Source organism: Mixophyes fleayi, chromosome 2, assembly GCF_038048845.1.
Source record: "Mixophyes fleayi isolate aMixFle1 chromosome 2, aMixFle1.hap1, whole genome shotgun sequence".
NCBI classification, from domain to species: domain Eukaryota; kingdom Metazoa; phylum Chordata; class Amphibia; order Anura; family Limnodynastidae; genus Mixophyes; species Mixophyes fleayi.
In genome coordinates, this window is record NC_134403.1 from 97,710,027 (window position 1) to 97,737,205 (window position 27,179).

A 27,179-nucleotide genomic window follows, 5' to 3' on the forward strand; every position below is an offset into this window, starting at 1 on the left:
TAATTAAACTCCTTACTAATGGTTTAGCGTTTTTCACATCACAATAACATTTAGGGGTGTATTTACTAAGCTGCGGGTTTGGAAAAGTGGAGATGTTGCCTATAGCAACCAATCAGATTCTAGCTATCATTTTGTAGAAGGTACTAAATAAATGAAAGCTAGAATCTGATTGGTTGCTATAGGCAACATCCCCGCTTTTTCAAACCCGCAGCTTAGTAAATCTAGCCCTTACAGTTGACTGGGGCAGCCCTAGCAGGACAGATATTTGAAGAACCGACTTGGAAAAGTGACCTACTGTGACAGTGCACAATGAAAGTCACTGAGCTCATTCTACTGCTAATGTTTGACTATGGAGATCGCATGGATGTATTTGTGAGCAAACACATCAACCCACACTAGAACAGATAGACCTCTTCCTCAAATAGTTAAATCTGCCCCAACACATTCAATCTACCAAGGCCTAGGGAGGATGTCCAGAGGCTGTTAAAAATCCTCACATTTGCTATATTCCCCAAGTTTTTCTACAAATCCTCTGCTAAGTGTTCCACATTGTAGCTCTGCCCTAACCACCTTATTATATACCCTAACCACATAACACAGCAGAATACATTGACACCGGCGCCATCCTTACTGTATTTATAGACTATTTGTAAATTCAGAATTTATAAAGTGCAGAATGTCAAAGCAAAGCACAACTCAAAGATTGTATCAGTGGAACTTCACATCTCTGCAAAATGGTCTATTCTACAGTGCAAATCAATGTGTGTAATATTTTACTGCAGCTTTGCTCATCTCTGTTCAGGAGTCTACAATGTAAAAGGTCAGGTTTAGACTACTTAACTCTTTGTACCAGAACATGAGGGGGAGAGCGTTAAAATCTATGCAATGCATAAGATTGTTCATTAGTATTCTGAGAATATTGTTTCAAATTGTGTAGGCCGTTTTTGGTCTATGACTAAGTTTTTAATGATGACCACATTCTTCAAGAAGCCTTGTATTGTCTTTGTCTACCTGTTTCATCATTGTAATGCATCTCCAGCTCTTTATTGAAACCTGCTCTTAAATGCCACCCAGATGAGGGTGATTGGTGGACATCTCATGGCTCATTCCTGTTCTTCTACCGGCTGTTGTGGAAATAATAGATTCTGCTAGAGAAATTGCCTTAAAAGAATGTAGATACATTATTGATTCAGTTCTGTAGGATAAAGTGTCATTTTGAAATTCTCAACATGATGTGGCCGTTAACAGGGCCTTACATAAAATAAATTTACATATACAACATAAAAGTGATCCAGTGACATTCAAACAAGTAATAAACATTTTTCCAATAATATTATCCAATCATTAAAATCACTTCCAGCTAATAAAATGCAAACACAGAAGTTTTAAGGGATTTAAGATGTCTGTAATAATCTCATTATCATATCATGCTCTGACCACAAGACCAGTTTAATACCAGAAAAGCAAGGATACAGAGAGCTTATCCCAGCAATGTATATAAAGGTCAAGGTCAAAGTAAATTAAAACTATTATAGGTAAAAAGTTTAATACATACTCATCTGCTCCAGATCCCCATTTTCCACTCCAGACATGTAAATGAGAGACTTTCCATGGGGTTAAGTTGTTAGTGTCTTAAATGATCTTATACAGTGATGAAATGTTGTCTTTGAAGAGCCTGCCTACCAGGGAGGTGACTTCAAATAAGAGCAGAACAAAAGAACCCTTCTGTCAGTTCTAACGTCTTCAGACAACAAATGATTTACTGATGCAAAGTTAAAAACTATAACCACAAGTACAAATGTAAGTGATATGTAGTAATTATTTATTTGTAAAAATGAGGGACTGACGTTCTGTTTACAGGTTTCATGCCAAGGAACCTAAATATTGTGAATTTAAAAATGTTTTTATTCAGCCACTAGGGCCCCTGAAGTGACCACATCTATTTATCAAGCTCCCATTGACTCACTCCTGCTCCCCCCACTGTAGACTCTACACTGTGCTACCTCTGAGTAGATGGAACATGTGGCTTGGCGAATCCAGTATACATCTATTCAGTTGCAATGCATCATTCACCACAATTAATCATCTCATAAAGTGGTCTAGGGAACAGATAAAACATTTGTATGATCCCTGTAATTGTCACAGTAGTTATGATAAAAACTTTTGCTTTGAGTACGTTCATCTGTCCATAAACTATTTTGTTCCTGTATAAATGATGAAAAAATCACACCTGGTTTTAAAGTTTTGTTAATAAACCAACACCTCCCTTAGACACAACCTTAATACCACCAATTTCTATACATGTTAATTGTAATTTCCACCTGGAACTGTTTTCATTTTTGGAAGAAGGGGCTAGTGAGAAAACGAGACGGTCTTAGGAAAATTGAAATGTACTGGAGCCCTCTGTTTCTTTTTAGCTGCTTATTTTCTTTGTTTGTGAAGCTATGTTTAGTGTTCTAGAATGAACTCTGTTTGTTTTAGAGTGCACAGCTGTGGGTCTCTGTCTGATGATAGGAGATGGTAGCAGCACAGAGATGTTATATCATCATCTATTTATTTATGTATATAGCGCCACTAATTCCACAGCGCTGCACAGAGAACTCACATCAGTTCCTGCCCCATTGAAGCTTACAATCTAAATCCTCTAACATACACAAGCACAGACCGAGAGAGACTAAGGGAATTTTAATAGCAGCCAATAACCTACCAGTATGTTTTTGGCTTGTGGGAGGAAACCAGAGAAAACCCACGCAAACACGGGGAGAACATAAAAACCCCACACAGATAAGGCCATGGTTGGGAATCAAACTAATGACCCCAGTGCTGTGAGGCAGAAGTGCTAACCACTAAGCCACCGTGTTACCATTCATGAAAAGTTTAATTCCCTGTCTGGCCATATATTGGTTGTTTGAGACTGCATTTGGACTGAGAGCATATGATAACTCAGTCAATATATGGCTGTCTCCTATTACTTCCACACCATACTTATCCCAGCAGGGAGCTTTTAACATCAATCCTAAGAACTGTATTGCTGAAAGGCCTAAGTCAACTAGGGAACCCAGTCTGAGTTGACTCCTGAGCTGAGTAGGAGGTCTTTGTAACTTAGTAGAGTATCAGCTGTTCACATTTATACCTATATGAGAATATTGGTATGCAACTGTTCTTATAAGTATTCAGCACTCTGTCATTTTTTTTCCATATTACATGGTTATGGTGTGATAATATATAGGGTGCCACCTGAGTCAAAACTGACTGCAGCTTTGCTTCACAAATTTGTGTACAGTTGCATATTAGATTTTACAGAAAACCGAGACTTCTGTACCTATTTGAAACATGACTGCTTCAAGTTCTAAGTTCCATAAAGACCTAATCCATAAATAGTGCAGTTTGGAGAGATAAACCAAGAAATAGTTTTTTTTATCAATCAACTTTGTCCAACAACAAATGGAGGAAGAGACTTCCCCGTTAGTGGCGTTAAAAAGTGTGAGGCACATATGGAAACCGTTGTAATTCCTACACTGTTCACCTGATTTGGATGTAAATTCCCTCAAATTAAAGCTGAAAGTCTGCAGTTAAAGCACATCTTGTTAGTTTCATTTCAAATCCATTGTGGTGGTGTATAGAGCCCAAAATACGAGAATTGTGTCGATGTCCCAATATTTATGGACTTTACTGTACCTCCTGAAAGAGAGCAGTTGTTTCTCATATACTATATTTAGTTTCTTACAAGATCTGGGACCATTGTACATCACATTTTAGTTTCTAGTTTCCCTTACACACTTAGATATGGAACAATCTGACCTGCTTCATTCATTGGCAAGTTAAAAGTATTAGGATGGTTTCAGATATGCACCTACTTATTTACCTTTTTTACCTGACAACAAAGATAGGAGCTAGAGGATATACGTCTCTTTGAGTATATACAGTTTAAGCATTTTATTAAGTCGCTCAATAAGAACAATACTTCTAGAAACCAAACTCTGTTTGTGGAGCTCTGCTATCGTAGACCTCTAAATAAAGGCACGATCCCCAAACCCCTAAACATTAATTTAAATAGGAAGCCATATATATATATATATATATATATATATATATATACATATATATATATATATATATATATATATATATATATATATATATATATATATATATATATATATATATATATGAGAGGGACTTAAATATACAGCATTCTATAGCTATACAGACTTTCTATGGATGCACAGCACTTGCAGGATGCCGCACATGAATGAAGAAATAGGTTATGCACATAGTACAATTAAGGTTTCAGACCTTTGTGCTTGTACAGTGAATAAAGACATCATCCATTTGAGGGATACTGTGAGTGCTGTCCTACCAGTCAGGGAAAAAAAAAATCCTATGGATAGGGACGGAAAGTTTTATGATCATTTGCTGACAATTTTGGCCTTAAGGATTTGGCGTAAAAGGAACACGGTGTAAGAAATTACCATGGTGATATGGGGAGAAGTTAGTGTATTTTCCATCCTTGGATTTAGGTTTTAAAATGTCATGGCCTTGGCTTGAGTTGGCAAGACACCTACATCTCATTAGCCTTTAATTGGGCCTATAGGATTTTGTCTCTTGGTTATACACAGCTGATTCGCACAGAAGTGATTTTGCACAATCACCTATGCACCTAGCCAACCCACATTGCCTTACTACTTGAGCAATGGTCTCCCTGGCTCAGAATTCTTGGGAGTTTCCAGTATATTACCTTGCTCACATTAGCCCTAATATACCTAGGTGCATATTTCTGCCCCTAACTTCATGCCCAGCCCTTTCAGAATTGAGCTCAATATCTGTATTTTGGGCTGGTTATAAGAAGAGGCGTGGAAGCACCATGTGTGCTTATTAGACATAGAAGCAGCAATCATCACATTTTCGAAAACTCTCAACTACTCACTTCCATCATTGGAGAATGTTGGTGTCCTGGCAAGTACTACAAGGTATGGATGTCCTTTTACTGCGTGCTGCTGGTAAGGGATTTTGTTTTGATATGCAATATTTAATGCCTTAATGTACCAGCAATACTGTATATTAAACACTTTGGCATGATATGACTGATGCAAGGTTAAGTTTTTATTAGTTATTTTTATGTTCTTTTGGTGTTATGGTTTTCATTTGAAAGGGAACCTTTAGAACTCGGTGCTAAAGTACACCTTGCATTTGGTGTGGTGTGACCATGGCAGGACTGGGTATTCTGCATGCATCGCACTCTGATAATAGAGCAGATATTGGGATCATTGCTCCCGGTGTTGGCACTTTTTCACTGTCTACATCAGTGTTGACTAACCTGTGACACTCCAGGTGTTGTGAAACTACAAGTCCCAGCATGCTTTGCCAATATAGCAGCTTATTGCTGGAAGGGTATGCTGGGACTTGTAGTTTCACAACACCTGGAGTGTCACAGGTTAGCCAACACTGGTCTACATACTAGTGCATGATAAGTGAACACAGCGAGAGGAATGCCACATTCTGCGTTCCTTGTGGACTTACAGCATGCTAGTATGTGAACAGCTGAGGTGCACTGGCCTGCTCTATTTCCAGTGTGCTGGGCATGCTGTCAGCGAGGCCTGGCTGATCATACTGCAGTGCATCTGTGGCACCCCATTAGTGCTATCTATCTTGATACATTTGTTGGATAAAGCACAAGAAAAACAAAAACAAAGTTTTGCATATGAGGGGATTTTCTACTTTCCCTGTGATTTTCCTTTTTGTTTTTGTTTATTGCAGGGGCGCATGCAGGGGGGGTTTCTGGTTCTCCAGAAACCCCTCCCCTCCTCGAAGAAAAGTGTCCCTACATAGCGGCAATGTACTATACAGCAGCCGCGACTCTGTCAAAGAAGCGTCCGCGGCGGACGCTTCTTTGACAGCGCCGCGGCTGCTGTTCAGTGCAGTGCCGCCGAAATGGAGCAGCTCTCTCTATTTTTTTGGGGGGGGGAACCCCCCCTTAAAAATCCTGCGTGCTCCCCTGTATTGGAATGACTAATAACAGAGAACAATAACTTTAATTCAGCCGCATAATAAATATGAATGCAATGTCAACTATCTAATGTTCGAACAATGTTTGGGAACTTTTACTCATGTTCATGAATACTATTAGTAGCTCTTTTATATAAGGCTACTTGTAATTTAGGTTTAATTGCCCCTTATAAAATGCAAAAATAGTATATGCAAATTTAGTTTAATTAGAAAAGCATTGCAACTTTAATTTCATACCTTTATTCAGCGACTATCACCCTAGATGATTGTTTGCCTAATTTAGTGCTGCTCACATGTTCTGCAAACATTTTCTACTGCAAGGATCAAACTATTTCCCAGATATATACACCATTGAATACTAGAACTCTGGGTGAAACAAATGAAAATGAGGGAGGTGAAACCTCTGCATAGCTCATACACAGTCCTTCAGAAACGTTAAATCAAGATTCATTAGGTCTCTTCCAGTAAGGAAATTGCTAATTATCTATTCAGTTAAGCACTTAACCGTTAAAAACATATTGGAAAGTTTAAATACCATTAACATTCAGTAAAATGATTGTACTTGTGCCTGTGTTAACGAGAAATCTGTTATGTGTACCAAGGACTTTTACCGTCTGCTTTAGGCAGCTGTTCTTGTCCTACAGCCCTAGAGAGTAATAACATACATGACTGCTATCATGTAGGTCATTATTCAGCTGTTCCAGCCCAGGAACAAAGTATGATTCCAAGGTTTAAACCTGGATATATTTGTAAAATTTCTATAAAACAAGAGTTAATTTGGTCAAAAACAGAGCGAGGCAACTCACGGAAAAAGAGATTTCTTTAGAGCGACAAGTTTCAGGATACCAGATAATCTGGAACTTCTAGAACTCCAACGGCCAATGGCTGACAGGACTTACTGGGGCTTGTAGTTAAGTCAGGTCTAAAGTAATTGTTTTTTATCCTTACAAACAGCGCAGATAAAGGCAACTGTTAATTATTGTACAATTTATAATGGGCGCCAGTTGTCCTTTTCTTTTCTATCTTGTAAATGTGTTTTCATTGAGCACATCTTTAGGTTTGAGATATAAGAAATGTATGTACAATGCGAATGCTGTTCAAAAAATAAATTAAATAAGAAAGTGGTAGTTCAAGCAGAGTTGAGAAGATATTCGATATTACTGGTATAAATTTATGATAAAACCATCGAGAAGTGGTTCATGCCAAGTCAGAAATTGGTAGTATCAGCAAGAAATACACTGAAATTGTTGAGGTCTGTTCTTCAAAAGGCAAATATATTGGTTTTATAGTATGGTCAATAATAATTAAATGAATGTCCGTACACTTAACTTGTGTAACTAATCGCTGTTTAGGGAATTGTAGTGTGAAGCGTTTAAGTGTATGTAAAGTATTGGACGCTTGAGGGAAACAGTTCCAACAATAAGACATGTAAGTACAAAAGGCACATGACTTGGTGGCCATGGATGAGGTCTCTGGGCTTGATCCATAGCACTCTCATGTGTCATGTTTTGTTTCTCTGGAATGACCACAACATAAATTGCTTGTCTTGTTTAACTTCCTTGTCCACTAAAGTTGAGCAGATTGTGGCCGTTTTCAACGCTTCCACCAGACAAAAAGCATGGGACCATTTCTCCAAAGCTCAACGCAAGAATATTGACATTTGGCGGAAGCATTGTGAGGTGGGTGTCTTTGTTACCTTTTATATCCATCGCTCTCATCAATGACAAAGTGAATGTTTAGGAGGTGAATGTCAGTGCGTTTGATCTAGTGAGCAATAAAGGTGGCTTTAAGGCATTTAAGATGCTCTGCACACTACCATGACTTGAGATGTTTATTCTCTGCTGGATGATGACGTGAAGGCAGAATAACTTGCAGGTTTGTGAGACCATCATAAAGCCTTTCACTGACTGCATGAGTCTGAGTGCTTATATAATAGTCAATATTATGATGAAGGCGCAACCCAGTAACAAACATATGCAGGTTATTAAAGGTGCAATCTCATCCTTTTTTTGTTTTCTGCCAATGTTTTAAATTGTTAGAGAAATGTTTGCATATAATGTTGGTGGTTCTTGTAAAATCTTTATTTTATTGTCCCCGTTGATCAGCTAGTAGTGTATATACTTCTATCCATTTCTGTAAATGCCCCATTTAGTTCTGTAATATTATTTTGATGAGCTCACTTGGGGCTAGATTTACTACTAAGCTGCGGGTTTGAAAAAGTGGGGATGTTGCCTATAGCAACCAATCAGATTCTAGCTTTCATTTATTTAGTACCTTCTGCAAAATGACAGCTAGAGTCTGATTGGTTGCTACTGGCAACATCCCCACTTTGTCAAACCCGCAGCTTAGTAAACCTAGCCCTTGGTGTCTTACGGTTACACACACTACCCATAAGAGTGACATCACATGGGAAGGTAGAGTCAAGCAAGCATTGCCCTGTGTCTAGAATTGTAAGAATGGGGAATACTAAAAATACTGAATCGCCAACCATACTGGTTTCCAAGAATATTTCCCTTGTAATGCAAATTTTATGATCATGGCCATAATATTGGAGTTATTTGCACTTTGGGGAGCTTGCACCTTTTCTATGCATGGTTTTGTTATATTTATTTTATCACAATTTATATATTGTTTCATCTGCATATGTCTGTGAATGCTTGTCATTACCTTTCACGTTAATAAATTGGAGTATATTCCGTTATGCGCTTTAATTTTTATTACGGTCACCCAGTTTCCATTTCTTGTTCAGAACATGCCTTTTCTATGAAGCCGTATTTAAACAAGTAAGTACAGTGGTTTTTTTTACTTTTGTGGAAAGTTTTTATTCAAACATGGTATTTCTCTGAGGTCTCTTCCTTTTTTTTTTCTTTTGAATTGGTCACAAGTAAGGTTTGGTCCACATGTTTCTACTTACAGGATCTGTCAGCCGCACAGTAGCAATAGGTCTTTTAGAGGACAAAATAGCAAATGCTTTTCTTTTCACCAAAATCAGCAGATTACATGCGTAGCTAGGTTTACGTCCTATCCACCGTTTCGTATTTGGCTCTATTTAGCAATTTCCGATCTAAAGTTAACATAGAGCTGTTACTGCCGCATTTTGAGGTATATTGAGTTGAGATGTGGCATGTATACAGTAGTCCAGTTGAATTATCCTTATTTTCGTAGAAATTTTGCTAAGAAAAAGAGAGGCACGTTAATGCTGGTTACACCTGTAGATTGACTTTTGCATGCACAGGTATCATTTGGGAAAGAATAAATGTCTACTCTTCATGCCCACATAGGGGAACAAAGTACAAATAGACATCTATATGTAACTTCAAGCCCAGCTACTACTTTGGATAAACAGCACTTCATCTATGTTCCCCAGTTTTCACACACTGCTGTACATCATGTATGTTTCAGGATATACTGTTCTGTGCACATTTACACTCCAAATTAAATAGAAGAAGTTTAGGCACCAGAATCACCAGCTGAGCAAATACCATATACATCTACGACATAGGAGAATCACCAGCTGAGCAAATACCATATATATCTATGACATAGGAGAATCACCAGCTGAGCAAATACTATATATATCTATGACATAGGAGAATCACCAGCTGAGCAAATACCATATACATCTATGACATAGGAGAATCATCAGTTGAGCAAATACTATATATATCTATGACATAGAAGAATCACCAGCTGAGCAAATACTATATATATCTATGACATAGGAGAATTACCAGCTGAGTAAATACCATATACATCTACGACATAGGAGAATCATCAGCAGAGCAAATAATATATATATCTATGACATAGGAGAATCATCAGCTGAGCAAATACTATATATATCTATGACATAGGAGAGCCAAGTTAAGATACCATCTTTGAAAGCTCTCAAGGTTTGTAAATTACATTCGGCAGATTTATATTTGTTTTTATAGTATAGTTTGATGATCTGAATTTAATTAAATATCTTTAAGATGAGTTTTATGGCAATTCAGTTAAATTGACAATTTTATAAGAAAATTGAGAAACTTACCTTTTTTCCCTTTTTAACATAATTACATGTCACTATGTTAATTTACTGTAATTTTGAACTTATGCCAATCACACACACAGGGCCTGATTCATCTTCGGACGTAACCTTTACGCAACTTGCGTTTAATAAATGAGCACAGAACTTAAGTGTAGTTCTGACCATATTCAATGCAAGTGGCTATCAATATACATTTCCATGTGAATCTGAGTGTAAGTACATTCTGCCTAAACATGACCTGCCGTATGTAGGCAGACAGCACAGAGTGCAGGACATGCATAAGTGCAATATAAAGTCCCTTTAGAATGCATGGAAAAAAAAATATTGTATAAAATAAATTAACAACTCTTAATACTATAATTATGAATACAAATGTGTTAAAAACAAAGTTTTTTATTTCTTTTTTGCAGTATAAATTGGTATGTTCTTAATGTGTACTGTTCTTTCAATCCGTTTTTATAGTCTTTCTTCCTTGCATACACATGTTCTGTGCTATCTAGTGGAACGCATACGTGTAGTTATTACACCTGCCCTGCAGCTGGCACAAATAATATTCTAAAAACATGTACTTATGTTTTAAGTGTCATTTGCTTTCAGACATGAATTGCGTTCATTGGCGTAATGTCCATTTCTGACCATGCACAGAGCTATTTCATGCAAGATATGGCACGCAAAGGGACTTTAAGTCCAAAGATGAATCAGGCCCAAAATGATTTGTAAGGGACATGGAATTAAACACAAATGAAAAACATAACATTGTTTGCTTCTGAAATACATAGCAAAGTAGAATTTGGTTTCATGTTTGCACAATATACTGAATGTATATATTCACTATGATTAAAGCAGCAATCCCATGAAAAAGTGAGGTGGTTTTTTTTTTTACATAAATCATTGTAAGAAGAATTTTGGTATTTGCTATTTTTCCTTAGTTTGTTTCTTCAGGCTGCTATTAATGATTTATAATTCTGAGCACTGTCAGTCATATGGTACATGATGCAGTGTGCAGAGAGGCTTTGGAATGCCCCTCTGAGCTCTGTGTACTGCAGAATCCTCCCTCCCTCCTTCTGCTTTCACATGACAAGTTGGGAGTGTGTGTCTGTGTGTGTCTGTGTGTGTGTCTATGTCTGGCAGTCATACTTTGCACTCTCCAGAGAGATTTTGAAAACGAGATACTGAATTGCAGGAGGACAGTTTACAATGACGCAGGTGCATTCTTATAAGGCATTTAACTTGCTATTTCAAGGAGAAAAATTAAGCCTATGTGGGATTGCTGCTTTAAATTATTTTTCATTTGACTGACATTGACAAGGACCTGCATATTGGTGTAATTGGTACACATCTTTGTGGTTTTAATTTTGCATATGACTGTCGTTCTACTGTTAATAAATAATTATTTTTTAAAGAATGTTTATAGACATAGAAAGGGCTTGGTGAGTTATCATATACACTAAATGTCTGCTATAATGAAACTAGACTGGCTAGCCATGGAGATGTCATTTAATAGGCCTTTGAAAGTTCATTAGCGCCTTGCAGTGTTTGCTGAAGAACATTGGGAATTCCTGTGGGAGCACCTTCTGCATTATTCTTGGGTATTACTGTGACATTTGTCACATAATGAAAGCTGTATGTGGAGTGTATTGTGTATTTTCCTCACGTGACTTAAAAGATGCCAAACTGCAGTCCTCTCAGGGGAGTGAAGCCTTTGTCAGTAGAAAAATTAGATGTCAACAAGGTGAAAAGCTGCACGCTGCATTCCTACATTAAACCTGGCAGCATTATTAGGACCAAATGAGATGGTATCAACTTTCCGTTTCTCTGTTACCAGACACTACATTATCTCTGACCTGTTTCATTACTGTATGGACAGCTTTCCTCACACTGCACTTCATGTGTCTTATTGCATCCTTATAAACCAGTGATTTTATGGGAAAGCTGAGGTAATTCATTACCTGAATCTGTGTATCAGAACTCTCTTGGCCACTTCTTCTGTAGATCATATTATTTCATTCTCCTCATGAAGTACACTGCTAATCAAGAGACGTGACAGCCGCCATTTTGGTAACTAGAACTAATATTTACATTGCACTTGATTATCCAGTATCTTCTGCAAACTGTTCATAAGAGCTCTTGTTGTAATCTAAGACATCCAGACACCAGAATTTTGTTGTATTTTGCTAAACTTAGGTAAAATTACTTAATTTACATTGGTATGATTTGGACATGATGGTGGGAATCCGTTCATTAGAAATATATCATCTATCTCAGTGCTAAATGTTGCCTTAATTTAATCTAATTAAGATTTACATGCAATATTGACTGTGTAAACGATAACTAAATCTATTTTATAACCAAATATGGTTGATTGTAGACAACAGGTCTACTTTCAGTGTAAGCAGTGGCAGCAGCCATCTTATGGTCTGAACTTGTATACATGAGAATGCAGACTATTAAGTAATTTTCAGTTATGCTAACCTTAGTTTCTAGTGAATTGATAAGGTACTATCTCATTAATACTGATTAAGCCCACTGTGTGTAGACAACAGGACTAAGCTGCAGGAAAAGGTGACTTTAAAAGTAGGAAAGTTACCATTTAAGGTTTGAGAGTAGTTTGTATATTTTAAACTGATATGCAACCTATTCCAACAGCATTTTATTTCTCCCTTGGTACTCCTCTGCTCTCCGTCTATTGGCCTTTCTTGTCTCTTTGTTCCCCGTTCACGCCTCTCTGTCTCATTTACCACGGCTTGCCTTGCCTAGCCTCTTTGCCACACCTCTCCCCACCGTCATTGTCATTGTTGGCTATTACTTTATTTAACTCACTTATCTCATTTCCTCTTGTCTACCTTCTGACTCCCCCTGTCTATTGTCATTGTTGGCTATTACTTTATTTAACTCACTTATCTCAATTCCTCTTGTCTACCTTTTGACTCCCCCTGTCCTCCTCTCCCGCCCCTCTGCTTCTGACGATTCTTCGGTCCCCTCTACTTCTTCCACTCCTCCCCCACCCCTCCCTCACCTCACCATGCCTCCCTGTTCACTTGCCATACCCATACTCTCACCTCGCCCAACTTCACGCTCCTGTCCCCGCACTCCCCCGCGCACCGCTAACCTTGCCAACCTTATCCCCATCTCCCCTCTCCCCTCCCTCCCTTTCTCCTGTGCCCTCTGGAATGCTAGATCCGTCCGCAACAAACTCCCCTCTATCCATGACCTCTTCTTATCTAACTCTCTTAACCTGCTTGCCATTACCGAAACCTGGCTCACCGATTCCGACACTGCCTCCCCTGCCGCTCTCTCCTATGGCGGCCTCTCCTTCACCCACTCCGCCAGACCTGGAGACCGCCCAGGCGGTGGAGTGGGCATTTTCCTATCCTCCACCTGTACTTTCAGACTCATTCCTCCTGAACCCTCCCTCTCCTTCTCCTCTTTTGAAGTCCACTCTATCCGTCTCTTCTACCCCATCCATCTCCGCGTCTGTCATATACCGTCCCCCTGGGCCCTCCTCCCTTTTCCTTGACAACTTTGCTGCCTGGCTCCCACACCACCTCTCCTCTGACATCCCCTCCATTATCCTTGGCGACTTCAATATCCCTATTGACAACCCCACCGACCCTGCTTCCGTCAAACTCCTTGCCCTTTCTTCCTCCCTTAGCCTCTCCCAATGGACCTCCTCTTCTACCCACTGCCTTGGTCACTCCCTTGACCTTGTCTTCTCCCACCGTTGCAGTCTGTCCGACTTCTCTATCTCCCCCTTTCCACTCTCGGACCACCATCTCCTCTCATTCTCTCTCTCCTCTACTCCTGCACCCCTCCCCCCACCCAAATCTTTCCAGTCCAGGCGCGATCTCGACACCCTTGATCCTGCTATTCTATCCTCTTCTCTCGAAACTCTCCTCTCTCCCCTTTCCACCCTGTCCTGCCCTAATCAGGCGGCCTCCCTCTATAACCAAACCCTCTCCTCCGCCCTTGATGCGGTTGCCCCTGCCCAGCCCATCCACCTTCGCTGCTCCAATCCCCAACCCTGGCACTCCAAACTTACCCGTTTCCTCCAAAAATGCTCTCGTACTGCCGAACGCCACTGGAGAAAATCTCGCTCCCTGGCTGATTTCCTCCACTTCAAGTTTATCCTCTCCTCCTACAGCTCTGCCCTCTCGCTCGCTAAGCAATCCTTCTTTAAATTCCTCATCTCCTCCCAGTCCTCCAACCCCCGCCGCCTCTTCGCTACCTTTAACACTCTCCTATCTCCCCCCCTCCCTTCCTCCTTATCTGCCACTGACTTCACCTCCTTTTTCTCCTCTAAAATCACGGCCATCAGACTTAAAATCTCCTCCTCCACCCACTCGTCCGCCACCCCCCCTTTTGCCCTTCCTCCCCCCTCCACTCTCCCCCCCTCTCCCCCCAGCCACCAACTCCTTCTCTCCTTCCGCCCCACCTCGGGTGAGGAAGTCCACTCTCTCATTTCTTCTTCCCCCCTTCTACCTGCCCCCAGGACCCCATCCCTTCTCACCTTCTTCGCTCCCTTTCCGCCTCCACCTGCTCCCACCTCGCTCACCTCTTTAATCTGTCCCTCTCCACCGGCATCTTCCCCTCCGCCTTTAAACATGCTCTTGTCTCACCCATTCTCAAGAAACCCAACCTTGACCCCACCTCACTCTCTAATTACCGCCCCATTTCCCTTCTCCCATTTGCCTCCAAAATACTCGAGAGACTTGTCTGCAACCGTCTCTCCACCTACCTCTCTGAACACTCCCTCCTTGACCCTCTCCAATCAGGCTTCCGCCCCCTCCATTCCACTGAAACTGCCCTGGCTCAAGTTACGAACGATCTCCTCTCGGCTAAAGCCATGGGCCACTACTCCCTCCTGATTCTCCTCGACCCCTCAGCGGCCTTTGACACCATTGACCACCCCCTCCTGCTTCACACCCTTCAGTCCATTGGCCTCTCCGGTACCGTCCTCTCCTGGTTCACCTCTTACCTTGCCGACCGTTCCTTCTCTGTTTCCACCTCTGATTCTCTCTCCCCCTCTTCCTCCCTTCCAGTCGGGGTCCCTCAGGGCTCTGTCCTTGGACCCTTACTATTCTCACTATACACCTCTTCTCTGGGTGCACTCATCAGCTCCTTCGGCCTCAAGTACCACCTTTATGCTGATGACACTCAACTCTACCTTTCCTCTCCTGATCTCTCTCCCTCCCTTCTCTCCAGGGTATCCGCATGTCTCTCTGCCATCTCCTCCTGGATGTCCTCTAGATTTCTTAAACTCAATCTTGCTAAATCTGAACTCCTTGTCTTTCCTCCCTCTCGTACCTCCTTCCCCTCTGACCTCTCCATCACTGTTGACAACTCATCTATCTCCCCTGTTCCCCAACTCCGCTGCCTAGGTGTCATCCTCGACTCCTCTCTCTCCTTTGCCCCTCACATTCACTCTCTCGCCAAATCCTGCCGTTTCCAGCTTCGCAACATTGCCCGCATTCGGCCCTTCCTCTCCCAGGATGCCACCAAATCTCTCATCCACTCTCTGATTATCTCCCGCTTGGACTACTGCAACCTTCTCCTTATCGGCCTCCCCCTCTCTCATCTCGCTCCCCTTAGATCTGTACTTAACGCCGGTGCTAGGCTTATTTTCCTCTCTCGCCGTTCCACCTCTGTATCCCCACTCTACCAAGCCCTTCACTGGCTCCCCTTCCCCTACAGAATCCTTTTCAAGCTCCTCACTCTGACTTACAAGGCCCTCGCCAACTCCACTGCTCCCTACATCTCTAACCTTATCTCTATTCACACTCCCTCCCGCTCACTGCGATCGTCCAACGATCGTCGCCTCTCTTCCCCGCTGATTACCTCCTCTCATGCACGTATCCAAGACTTCTCCCGCGCCGCTCCCCTCCATTGGAACAAGCTCCCCCGCTCCATCAGAACTTCCCCTAATCTGTCCTCTTTCAAACGAACATTAAAAACCCACCTTTTCCTTAAAGCCTTCCAGTCTCATGCCTAAACTCCCACCGGTCGGCTACCTCTCTTTCTCATCCCTTCTCCCCCTTCCTCGACTCCGTCTCCGTTTCTCCCGTCTCTCCGTCTCATCCATGTGTCTGTCTGTCTTCCCCTCCCTTTAGATTGTTCGCTCCTTTGAGCAGGGCTCTCCTACCTTCTGTTTCTATCACTTTTAACTGCGCTCTCCAGCTACTCAGCTCACCTCCTCTCAGTCCCTCTGCCCTCTGTCTCCTCTCGCTTCTCTCCGCTCCCCTCAGTGACTCTCAACCTGTCATCCGTGCCCACCCTCTTGGGCCATAGTTACCTGCCTATACTCACTTTTCCCCTCCCTCCCTCTCTTTCATGCTGTGCCTGAGCTCCCAGAGTTATAGTGCTTACTCTTACTTGTACTGTGCTGTTTCACCTGTACTGTGCCATTGTTTGTCCTTGTACGGCGCTACGGATACTTTGTGGCGCCCTATAAATAAAAATTAATAATAATAATATGCAGCTGCCTTGCATAGTCTGTCAGTTTTTGCTGTGTTTTTGCTTCTTTTTCATGCTAACCTGCCCCTTTCCTAGCTCATCAGTTGTGCAGCGTACGGCAAGAGCGGGTGAAGATTGGGGGAAGTCTGTGGATACTAAATAATAATCAAACAAAACCTGACATCTGTTGGACAAGTCCTGTGGCTTGTGTATGTGTAATTATGTATTTATTATGGGTGCTGTGTTTTAATTTGTTGCAGGAACTACGAAATGCACATAGTGAACAGCTAATGGGTATCCGGCGGGAGGAGGAGATGGAGATGTCTGATGATGACGACAGCAGTGATGTCCCCAGCAAGAAAGCCAGAGTGGATGATTCAGGTGAGAACATTTACACATAACATTGTTTTATATAAAACTAGCAGAATACCCGGCGTTGCCCGGGATTTAAAGAATTTTAAGACACAACTGTGCTACAAAGTGTTTCTCTGAGTTTGAAGAGACCGGTTACTGGATGAAGCGGCATTAAACCATTCCCAATATTTAAGAAATGATCAGCAAACTGACCGTCCATTGTGTTGCCATGCAGAGAAACTCTCATATTTGTGGTTAGTCGCAAAGTGCAAACATGCCTGCAAAGATGTGATGATTTAAGGCATGCATTAATTTCATCCGCCATTGTTCCTTTTGGAATGACTAGCAATGTTTGTCGAAAATTTCCAGTCAATACAACAGTGACTCCACCCATTAGTAAATCATTGCCTCTTAAAAATTGAAGTGTTTGATTGAGGGCCTGTAAAGCATTTTTGTGTGACATGGTGGAACTTCTTCCAAGACATTGTTCCAGACATTCCAGAGTTATGGTCGTTTTAGATGATTTTTAGTTGTTACCCCCCTCGCCACCCCCACCCTTAGGAGTGCTAGGGGTGTCTTGCCCCCACAATATTTGTTGTCAGACTGTAAGTCATATGTGTACCAGGTTTTGTGTAAATTGTTCCAGACATTCCAGAGTTATGGTCGTTTTCGATGATTTTTAGGTGTTACCCCCCTCGCCACCCCCACCCCGTAATGAATTTCAATTTTAAAATGCAAAATTTCATGATCTTCGCTTGAAAAATGTGGATTTGTATAGAAAGACAGACAGAAGGACAAATTTTCTCTTTTATATATTAGATGAATACAAACATACAAGAAAACTGAACATAATAGTCTTAAGCAAAAGTTGAAATGTTATATTAAAGGGTGCGTTATACTTTCTTTTTTAGCCTAATTTCATCAAGCATGCTGTTGCTGCCCATGGCAGTGGTGGGCAGCATGATATACATAGTCCTGCCTCACTGTGGGGACTACTGAGGTGTGAATGCCTCAAACCTCACACATATATTGGCTCCACCTACAATGAGCTCTGTGAGACAAAGGTGCTGGGGTTGGGTAGTAGGACAAACTTTATGAAAGGGTCAAAATCATTTGCTACCCACCAGACATTTTTACATCATTCAAATTGTGTAAATGCTTTGAAGCCTTCACCTGATTTCGTGTGTTTTCATGTTTTGATTGTTATCCTATAATTTGTCTTCATTAATATTAATTAGATTCTGCAATGTTTGCCATGCCAGCAGCATAGCCACAAGTCCTGCCCTACGAGGGGTAGCTTGGTAATCAGATCAAGGACCAGCAGTTAATCTGCAGAATAATTTTATTCTCCTAGATCAATGTATTATCAAGTTTTATTACATTTCATGTCCTTTAATAATGCAACTCTATGTAGTTACTTAATAACTTTTCATAGCAGATATATGTGGTAAGGCAGCATATATAATAGTGAAGTCATTTCATTGCATATTACAAAAATGACTCTTGTATTGAAGCGATTGTGTAGAATAGAAGTGAATGTCTGATCATTCCCATTGACTTTGGAAGGCAGCAGAAACCAGTGTTCTAATTCTACAGCAGCGGTGCCATTATATAGATTATATTTTGTTATGTTTTCAGACTGATAAGGTTTTATGTAGGATCATTACATAGGAGGAATTGATGTAATCCCTTTTCCTTAACTGGCTTTTAGAACACATAGGCATTTCTTAATGTAATAAGAGACAAAGTTGCTATGGAAAATGCTATAGCAACCTAACATCTTCACAGAGCCAAGCAGCCACTTGTGACAGCAATCTAAATTTACATTTATTTTACTGTCATTTTATCAACGCTCTTAGTATTTCATTTTGACATGCTGTTAAAATATACTTTTCTAGCTGTCCTGGAGTAAAATTAACAATGCAGTGTTTTGGAGAAAATACCGCTGTACTTGTGGCAAAATATGTACATTTAAATATACGCTCACACAAACAAGATAAGCTAAGCATTGTATTTAAAGCTAAGATAATAAACGGAGTATGTGACAAAAGCGTCACTATTGCAGTATGAGAATTATGCACTAAGGTACTGTTTAATTTTCTCTACTGCAATTATGTTAAAATAAGCTAAATAAGAAAAGCACATTTTGAGGCATGCACAGCTTCAGTTTCTCTGAATTAGGGACTCACCATCAAAGAAGGTTCATTGAACGACCTTGCATTCCCAGGCCCTTTACCTTACTTTCGTACTGTAATATTTTTACTTTGAAGACTTATTTTTAAATGTTCTGTGATTCAGCAGAATGTCTTTTGTTTTGGTTCTCCTCAATTACTGATCAAAAACTGTAGTGTCTCACTCTTTTCTTTCTTCCGGTTTTTATAATCTCTTAAAATTTTAGTTTTCGGTTTGTCGTACTATATTTATTTGGGAATATTTAGGGATGATTCAAGATGCTAGAATAAAGGATTTGCAGGTTGTATTCTTAGTGAAATCTAACCACAGCATTGCTATTAAGTAGACATTTTACTTTCTCCAGTCTGCTAGTCTTGCGAAACCCACTCTGCTTTCACTAAGCTCCACAGAGATTGCACGCCAACACCATATGTATGTACTCTAGGCTTGCATTTTGTAAGCATTATTTTCTATCCCTGTACTTCCTCTTGGGTGGTTAGCTGTGTTCCAGAACTGGCTCACAACCATATTTCAGAGCAGTCTCTGGGAAGCAGAGTAGGAACAACATTCAGCACACATTACCGTGTTACACCTACACTTATATGTCCTACCTTTTAGACTTATGTTTTATACATCAACGTAGTTATATTGATTTTTAACTGCCCTATTCAGAAACTATTGTTGAATGTTAGACTGCAAATTCCCATGTTACAATACAGATCATTGCCTGGATGGTCATGGTGGGTTCACAGCGGTTAACTGAAATTTCTTGTGGCTTGGAGGATATGAGATACATTGATGCAGAATGATATATGTGGTCGTTGGAGCCCTGTCTTTGCCAGATATATTGCAGTGACTGTTGTATATTACAGTAGCATACATCACAATTTTTGTAATAATCAAAGGCAGACACACACGTTCTGATCTTGTGTTCAGAGACACAGACATGTACCTTGGCACAGATCCATGCACCAGACCGAAAAGAGGAACAATTTGGATAGACAGGAGGCATGTAGCATGAGTTATAAGGGTTGTATCTATAATGTCTGAAGCTTCAGGGGTCTTCGTCCACAACCCCTACATATTAGAGCTCAGACACAACAGTAATCTGACTGCATGTGATTTCTCTAGCTGTACTATAAGCTGCATGCTTCAATCACAAGCAGGGATACTGATGTTCAAATGCCAATGGGTACCCACCCTGAATGACCTGGACTAACATGTCTGAATGGCTTAGTGTAGAAAAAAAATAATTCTTTCAAACCAAATTTTTTAACAAATATCCTCCAATGATAATAAGATGAATTGCAAACTATTGTTCCCTTTTCTGCTGGGAAAAAATAAGCACATTCTAAAGTTGTTTTGAGCCTAACTCTATATAGTAATGACTTGTATTTTGTTGAAACGATGTTGCTTCACTTTGCAAAACAGTTAACTTTTAGTGCTTGTTGAAATGTTTGTTTTTTTTTCAACCACAGAGAACCAAATAGGTTTATTTTCAGTTGGGGAATATAAAAAGTGGTTGTCTTCAATAACCATATGTCTTTCTGAAATACAGTCTATACAAAATATAGATGATTTTGTTAATACAACTTGGTAGCCTTAGGGCAATGGCATGCAAGGAATGAGTGCATAAAAGTACAAGGTAATGTCTTGTGATTTGTATTGCTCTATTATAACTTTTGCACCCTGAGGGGCTCCCTAGTGTTATATTATGTGTATCTGGCTAGAGATGGGATAAAATTGTTATCTCATAGATGGAAATGTTTTTTTCTCTTGAAAACAAGGATCTGTATCCCTCTGGTAGTCAATAATAAGCTGCAAAATTATTGTATTTGCTGGCAATCTATGTGGGACAGCTCTAACAAATTCTGTCTGTCTTCAACTCATCAGCTGTGGAATATGGGCTACTTTCTATTTTAGTAATATATTGTATGAAGTCAGGATGATCCAGAAAAGGGAGATATAAACTAAAGATTAAAGTGCTTATAAAGTGTCAAATGAGTAGTTTTAAATTACAAACAAAGCACTATAAATATCAAACCTTAACGGGTAATTCTTCCTCTAAAAAGTTATGTACATCTAAAAGCCTTTAGCTGACCACATGCTTGGATGTGAACTTATAATTGCCAAATTGTAAGGTCCAGTTGTTCTGCAGGCCAGATGAGCTGTTCCCTTGGAGCCCAATTAGTGCAGTTGGCTGATTGCACATTCATACAAGGAATTGCAGCCACTAGCTGACTGCATTTTCAGCCAGGGATCATTAAGATATAGACATAGTTTAATCATTCAGAGCCATCCTTGATGGTCTGTGGAGGGTCACACATGTAGAGATTTCTGCCCAGTTTGGTCTAAATCATCTACTTGCCCGTGTAGACTAAACAATAAAAACTATTTCAGCATGAATCTCGCATTAAAGTGCCGTTTTGAAAAGTCCCAAATTAATAGTACACCCAGAGTAAAACCAATTATCTAAAAGCTGACAGAATGTTTCTCTGGAAAGCAGGAAGCCTGCCTTTGCCAGTGCATGGCATGTTCACACTCTCATTAATAGTCATAGATTTTTATAGCTGCCCAAAAATGACTGTCTTCAATACAGAGTGAATGTAACATATGTTTAGTTATAAAACACTCACAGTAAGTGTAACACGTTTAGTTGTATACTGTCTGTTTAATTTGGTGCAGTTAGGTGTAGGTAAGGACAGGGCCACATAACAGTTCTCCGCTCACTAAACCTGCTCAGCTGTAGAACAATGCATACTGCGTCGCGGTTGTGTTAAATAATACAATAATACTTGTATCTCTATTAATCTATGTACAAGACATCAACATGTATCCTCTTTTTGTTGTGCAGTGAATACCTGCCAACAATCAGCATCTCATAACAATTCCTGTTTAATAACACATTTTGAATTTACTTTACCCTTTTCCCCTTTTTATATATTTAAGCTTGGGTTAAACGGTACAACAGTATGAGACCATTTTTTTGCTGCAGTGTTCCCTTAAGTTTATAGCAAAGACACAGACAGTGTGGATTAATATCACGCACAGTGGTGAGTTGTGGGGCCATACACTGAGATTTTAGTCATTTTGCTTGTTATTATTTGTGATACCACATTGTGTGAGAATAGCAGCTTCCTGGCAGAGAGGTCCCAATTTCAGGTTTATTTAGAATTTACTATACAAAGTGTCAGGAGGTTTAGCATTTACCACATCAAAAATCTTATTCTTGTACCAGAGTAAATTGTACCTGCCACAGGACTTAATGAAATTGAAACCATTTTTTCATATCCTATTATAATTATAAAGCAATTACATTAATGTCCACATATTTAATGTAATAGACATTATAAACACTCTGTATTGAAGCCTCTTAATTATTGGTGTCCTTCTGATGCCAATTGACAATCCAATTTGTAATGTATTTGAAAAATATATGCAGAGATTATTTAATAAAAAGAAAATAATCAAACCCAATATAGTCTTTCTTATTCTGTGGGAGCGTTTCATAACATTGTAAAAAAAAATGTTCTATAGTAACTTTTCATATCTAATTGTAATCACATAATACTGCTCTGACTTGATTTCGTGAAAACCTTGTTATCTTGCAGGAGACTGCCAGCAAATCCCAATTATCTAGCTGCATTGTAATAATCTTGAATATTCTATGTGATAGTTCTGTGTTGATCTGTCACATTCTTCTGCTATAATAAAATTAATTGATAACAATTCAGCCTTGTTGGCTGTAGTGGTTGCAAAAATGCTACAGGGTAACTAAGCAGAAGTAAAGTTTGTGAAAGTGATTATGTAAATAGGTACCATTAGGGTTCAAGACCTTTATTTCTCCCAGGTTGCATAACGTTTTGCATAGAGTATTTTCTCCTTCCAGCATATTATATTTATTTAGTCATAAAATTGGGTATGCTTCTATTGTAGAGACATAAACAAATCTATATGCTGAAATAGAAAAATAATTTAAAATAAAAGGTATAGAGCCCCTATAGGGTACACTAGAGGTTAATTCACACAACCGTTGTGCATAGAGTTGGAGTAAAACAATTTGGGGCACTGTGCTGTGCTATTACACCCCAGACACTAGTTTTAACTACATGTCAGACAGACCTAATTTGGCACAATATGCACCTTTCTACCATTCTCCTTATTACCAGTGTATTGCCCACCCCTGGGGTCTAATCCCCCACAGTTCATGGAAGGTGTCCCATGAGCTCCAGGCTTCACCTCTCATCCCACAGATTACAGCAAGCTGGGGAGGGGCAGCAGTTGCAGTGATCAGGCATCATTAGTTTGTACAGGACCCATATCGGTGTACCTCCGATACTTCACTCATGGCAGCCATGTGTGAGAAGACCAAACAGACCCATGTACTTACAGAGCACCCAATGCTTACACAAGGGGATGCAGAACCAATATTCAAAAGTTTTAGTGATGCCCTTGTTCCCTAGTGGGGAAAAAGAAGGACCTGTCTCCTTCATAACGCCCTGTGCAGTAGCTTTTGTTGCCTTTCCACATCAGATACTGGTAAGCCTGGGTTTAACTTAAATTTAGGGACATATTCAATTAGCTGTACACTTTTTCCGGTACTACGGTACCGAAACATTGTAAATCTCTTCTCGAACCACTACGGGGCGAAGAGAACTCTGCAGTGTTACAATGTCGTGGAGTGCCTCTGTGATGGTCGCGAATGCACTCCCGGCTAATTGACTATGCCCCATAAAATGAGAACTTTTTAGTTCAAATTAAGAAACGTTGTTTCTTGACTTCTGATTTCCCCTACCTATGTCTTACCTCTACAATTGAAATATACCCTAAATTGTTAACAGATTTTTTTTTCTTAATATAATTTTTGATATAACTTGCAAAAATGGAAGTTATTTATGCAATAATATATTGCATTTCCTCCTGTAAATTTACAAGGATTTTTAGCAATCACTGAAGTTACGTGATCATGTAATGGAACAAGTCTTCAGGCTGAGTGCTTTTCTAAAGTCACGGAAGTCCAAGGAGACTTCTTATATCTATAATAATTTACAGCAGGGGTGCGTAATTCCTTTTAATGCACAAATGCTCTTAATAATCCTGGTGATCTGAACTCACTGATTACATTACATAAAAATCTACAGTTTGTACAAATATCCTTTACAGAATTTTATACTTGTATTCACTTGTGCGTCTAAGAATAAATATATAATGCAGTTAAGTTATACAACTTAACTGAAATTTTAAATTTGAATACAAATAGCTGTTCACCATTCCCATGTAATGTATTGTAAATTTTTTGTGTATTCTTTAATGTGCAATAACTGGAAGACCATGCAATAAATCACACCCTTTCTATCAGGTCGTAAAGAGATTAAATATATGCACTAATATTGCTGAAACTGATTTCTAGCAAAACCGCTTACAGTAGTTTTATGAGTGACCCTCATCTCATGCACACTTATATATTCTCAATGATTGCTCTCTGCTCATTTTGTTTTAATTATCTAAATGACAATCGGTGCGTTAGAGTGATGAGTATCATTTAGAAACAAAAAGCCTTTTACTGTAATTACTGCTCCTACCTCTTAAAGAGCGGAGTTGGTGTCTGCAGGGTTCTTGGCTCAACCCCGCAATTGCTTACAGTCACGAAGGTATGAATATAAACTCATAAAGGGGTAGGGTTATAGCTAGTTTCCTATTGTAACTTGACAAGTGTCACCTAATTAACCCATGGGCAAAAATACATATATATGTATTGTATCTTGATATTTTGTTTAGATTTATTAATATAAAAACTAGCAAACCATAATGGGAAGCACTAATTTGTAATGCCTTAATTGGCAAGGTGTTGTAGTGTAAAAATAACTGGAAATTCAGTATACTGATTTCCTAACCCTAATCTATACACTATGTTTAGGAATAGGATATTAAGGCTGGCCACACGCACCGTGGACCGGAATTCATTCATCTAGTACTCAAGCCAGGTAGCAGGATCAGCTTTTGTATGCTCAATTAAAGGTAACCCACGATCAATTCACTTCTGGAGCATTGTAATATGCTGCTTTAATCTAGTAATAACTGTATTTTTGTATATTTAGAGATAAGAGTTAAAAAAAACATTTTTTCAACTTAAATTCATTGTCTGGGAGAACTTTCAAGTTTTGCCGCTCTGATTGAAAGTGGATAGTTTCCTCCTGCAAATAAATGGAACACTGGCAGAGTATTTGGTCTACTCCTCTGTGAAAACAAATAGCGTGGCAAGGTCACAGGGACAATCTATAAGGCAGACAAGTACCCTTTTACAAGTGATTTTGAATCTGTTCTCATATACTATTGTGCATCTTTATACAAGGTCTCTCTTCAAGGTGCAAACATTTTATTTTCACATGAAAATAAAGGAGTAAGTGTAAAAAAAACCTAATGTTATAAACACCATCTTAAATATACAGAGGAAATGGGTATGTATTACAAATACACAATAGGCAAATGTCCACTAAAACTGCAATTCACCATTCTTTGTACACATTCTCTCTCTCTCTCTCTCTCTCTCTCTCTCTCTCTCTCTCCGTCTTTCTTCCGTTTCTTCCTCTCTCTCTCACTTCGACCCTCTCTCCCCCCTCTCTCTTCCCCCCTCCCCCTCTCTCTTTTGCCCCCTCTCTCTTGCTCTTCAGCCCCCTCCCTCGCTATCTCTCTCTCACTCTTCGGCCCCCTCCCACGCTCTCTTTCGCTCTTTGGCCCCCATCCCTCGCTCTCTTTCGCTCTTTGGCCCCTCCCACACTCTCTCTCACTCTTTGGCCCCCTCCCGCTCTCTCTCTCGCTCTCTTTGCCCCCTCCTGCGCTCTCTCTCTTTGCCCTTTCCCGCGCTCTCTCTCTTTGCCCCCTCCCATGCTCTCTCTCTCCCCGCCCCTTTCTCTCACCTCCTTGAATTTGAGTTTTACAATGAAGACTTTAGAAGAAGTGGCAGTATGGCATACCACTGTATACACCCCCACTCATAAAACTGTGTATATGCACCAGAACATTGCCCAGAGTATGACACTGCCTCCGCCGGCTTGCCATCTTCCCATAGTGCATCCTGTTGTCATCTCTTATCCAGGTAATTGACACACATGCACCCAGCCGTCCACATGATGTAAAAGAAAACATGATTCATCCGACCAGGCCACCTTCTTCCATTGCTCCATGGGCTGGTTCCGGCGTTCATCTGGCCATTGTAGGTGCTTCTGTTGGTGGACAGGGGTCAGCATGGGTACATTGACCAGGTGCCGCTATGCAGCTCCATATGCAGCAATCTGCGATGCACTGCCATTATCATGGCCATCATTAACTTTTTCAGCAATTTGTACTACAGTAGCTCTTCTGTGAAATTGGACCAGACAAGCTAGCCTTCGCTCCCCAGGCACATCAATGAGCCTTTACTGTAATGTGATTGCCTAGCTCAGATGGCTGCCATTGTGTGGCTAAATATCGCAATGAGCATTTCCATTTCCCCAATTGCATATCACCTTTCATCCTATTTGTTCTTGTGGAGATTGGACCACCCTGCTACTAGTATATATTTATTATCCAGTGACAATAGAACTATGTAAATTGTATTTGAGTCAGTACATTAAGATTAACACAATATTCTAATTACTATGTCATACCTCAGAAGGACCAAACCATAAAAGACTGACAAATAAAACAATTGCCGTCCACTTATAGGATGAAGCCAGTGTAAAATATCTCCAAATGAGCTTTAAAGGCAGTCTTTACTGAAATCAACATGTGGGCAATATTCAGGGCATTTGTAAAGACTGCTACGTGTAGTCAGTCCATTAATTAATATATTGTACAAAGCTGCTTGTCAGGAGAAATAAGGAGAGGGACAGGTGTCTGTGTTTATATAGTGATTATTTGAAAATTTGCAGATTTCTTCACATTATCTTTGAATATTCATTGTATGTGAATTTCATTATAGACTACTTAAAGGCTTATCTGGACACCATCCAATTTACTTTAACCTATTAGTGGATACTTATTGTTTACTTGACTTCTTTTGTCCTGTAATTACTATTCAGTGACCACTGTTGTCATTTTAATATTGTATTCAAAATTGTTCAAGTATCTTTATATATAACATCATAAACAAATGCACTGTACTGTTTGCAGATAATACATATAAAAT

General features: G+C 39.9%; 1 protein-coding gene across 5 annotated transcripts in view; it reads left to right on the forward strand.

The window, feature by feature from the left end:
- The window catches only part of ENOX1 (ecto-NOX disulfide-thiol exchanger 1), a 398,268-nt gene that overhangs the window by 304,489 nt on the left and 66,600 nt on the right, over positions 1 to 27,179 (forward strand). For all 5 annotated transcript variants that reach the window (XM_075199754.1, XM_075199753.1, XM_075199757.1 and 2 more), the window contains 2 exons: positions 7,579 to 7,685; positions 16,747 to 16,867. In XM_075199754.1, coding sequence (XP_075055855.1) covers positions 7,579 to 7,685; positions 16,747 to 16,867 — 228 coding nt within the window. The remainder of the gene's footprint in view (positions 1 to 7,578; positions 7,686 to 16,746; positions 16,868 to 27,179) is intronic.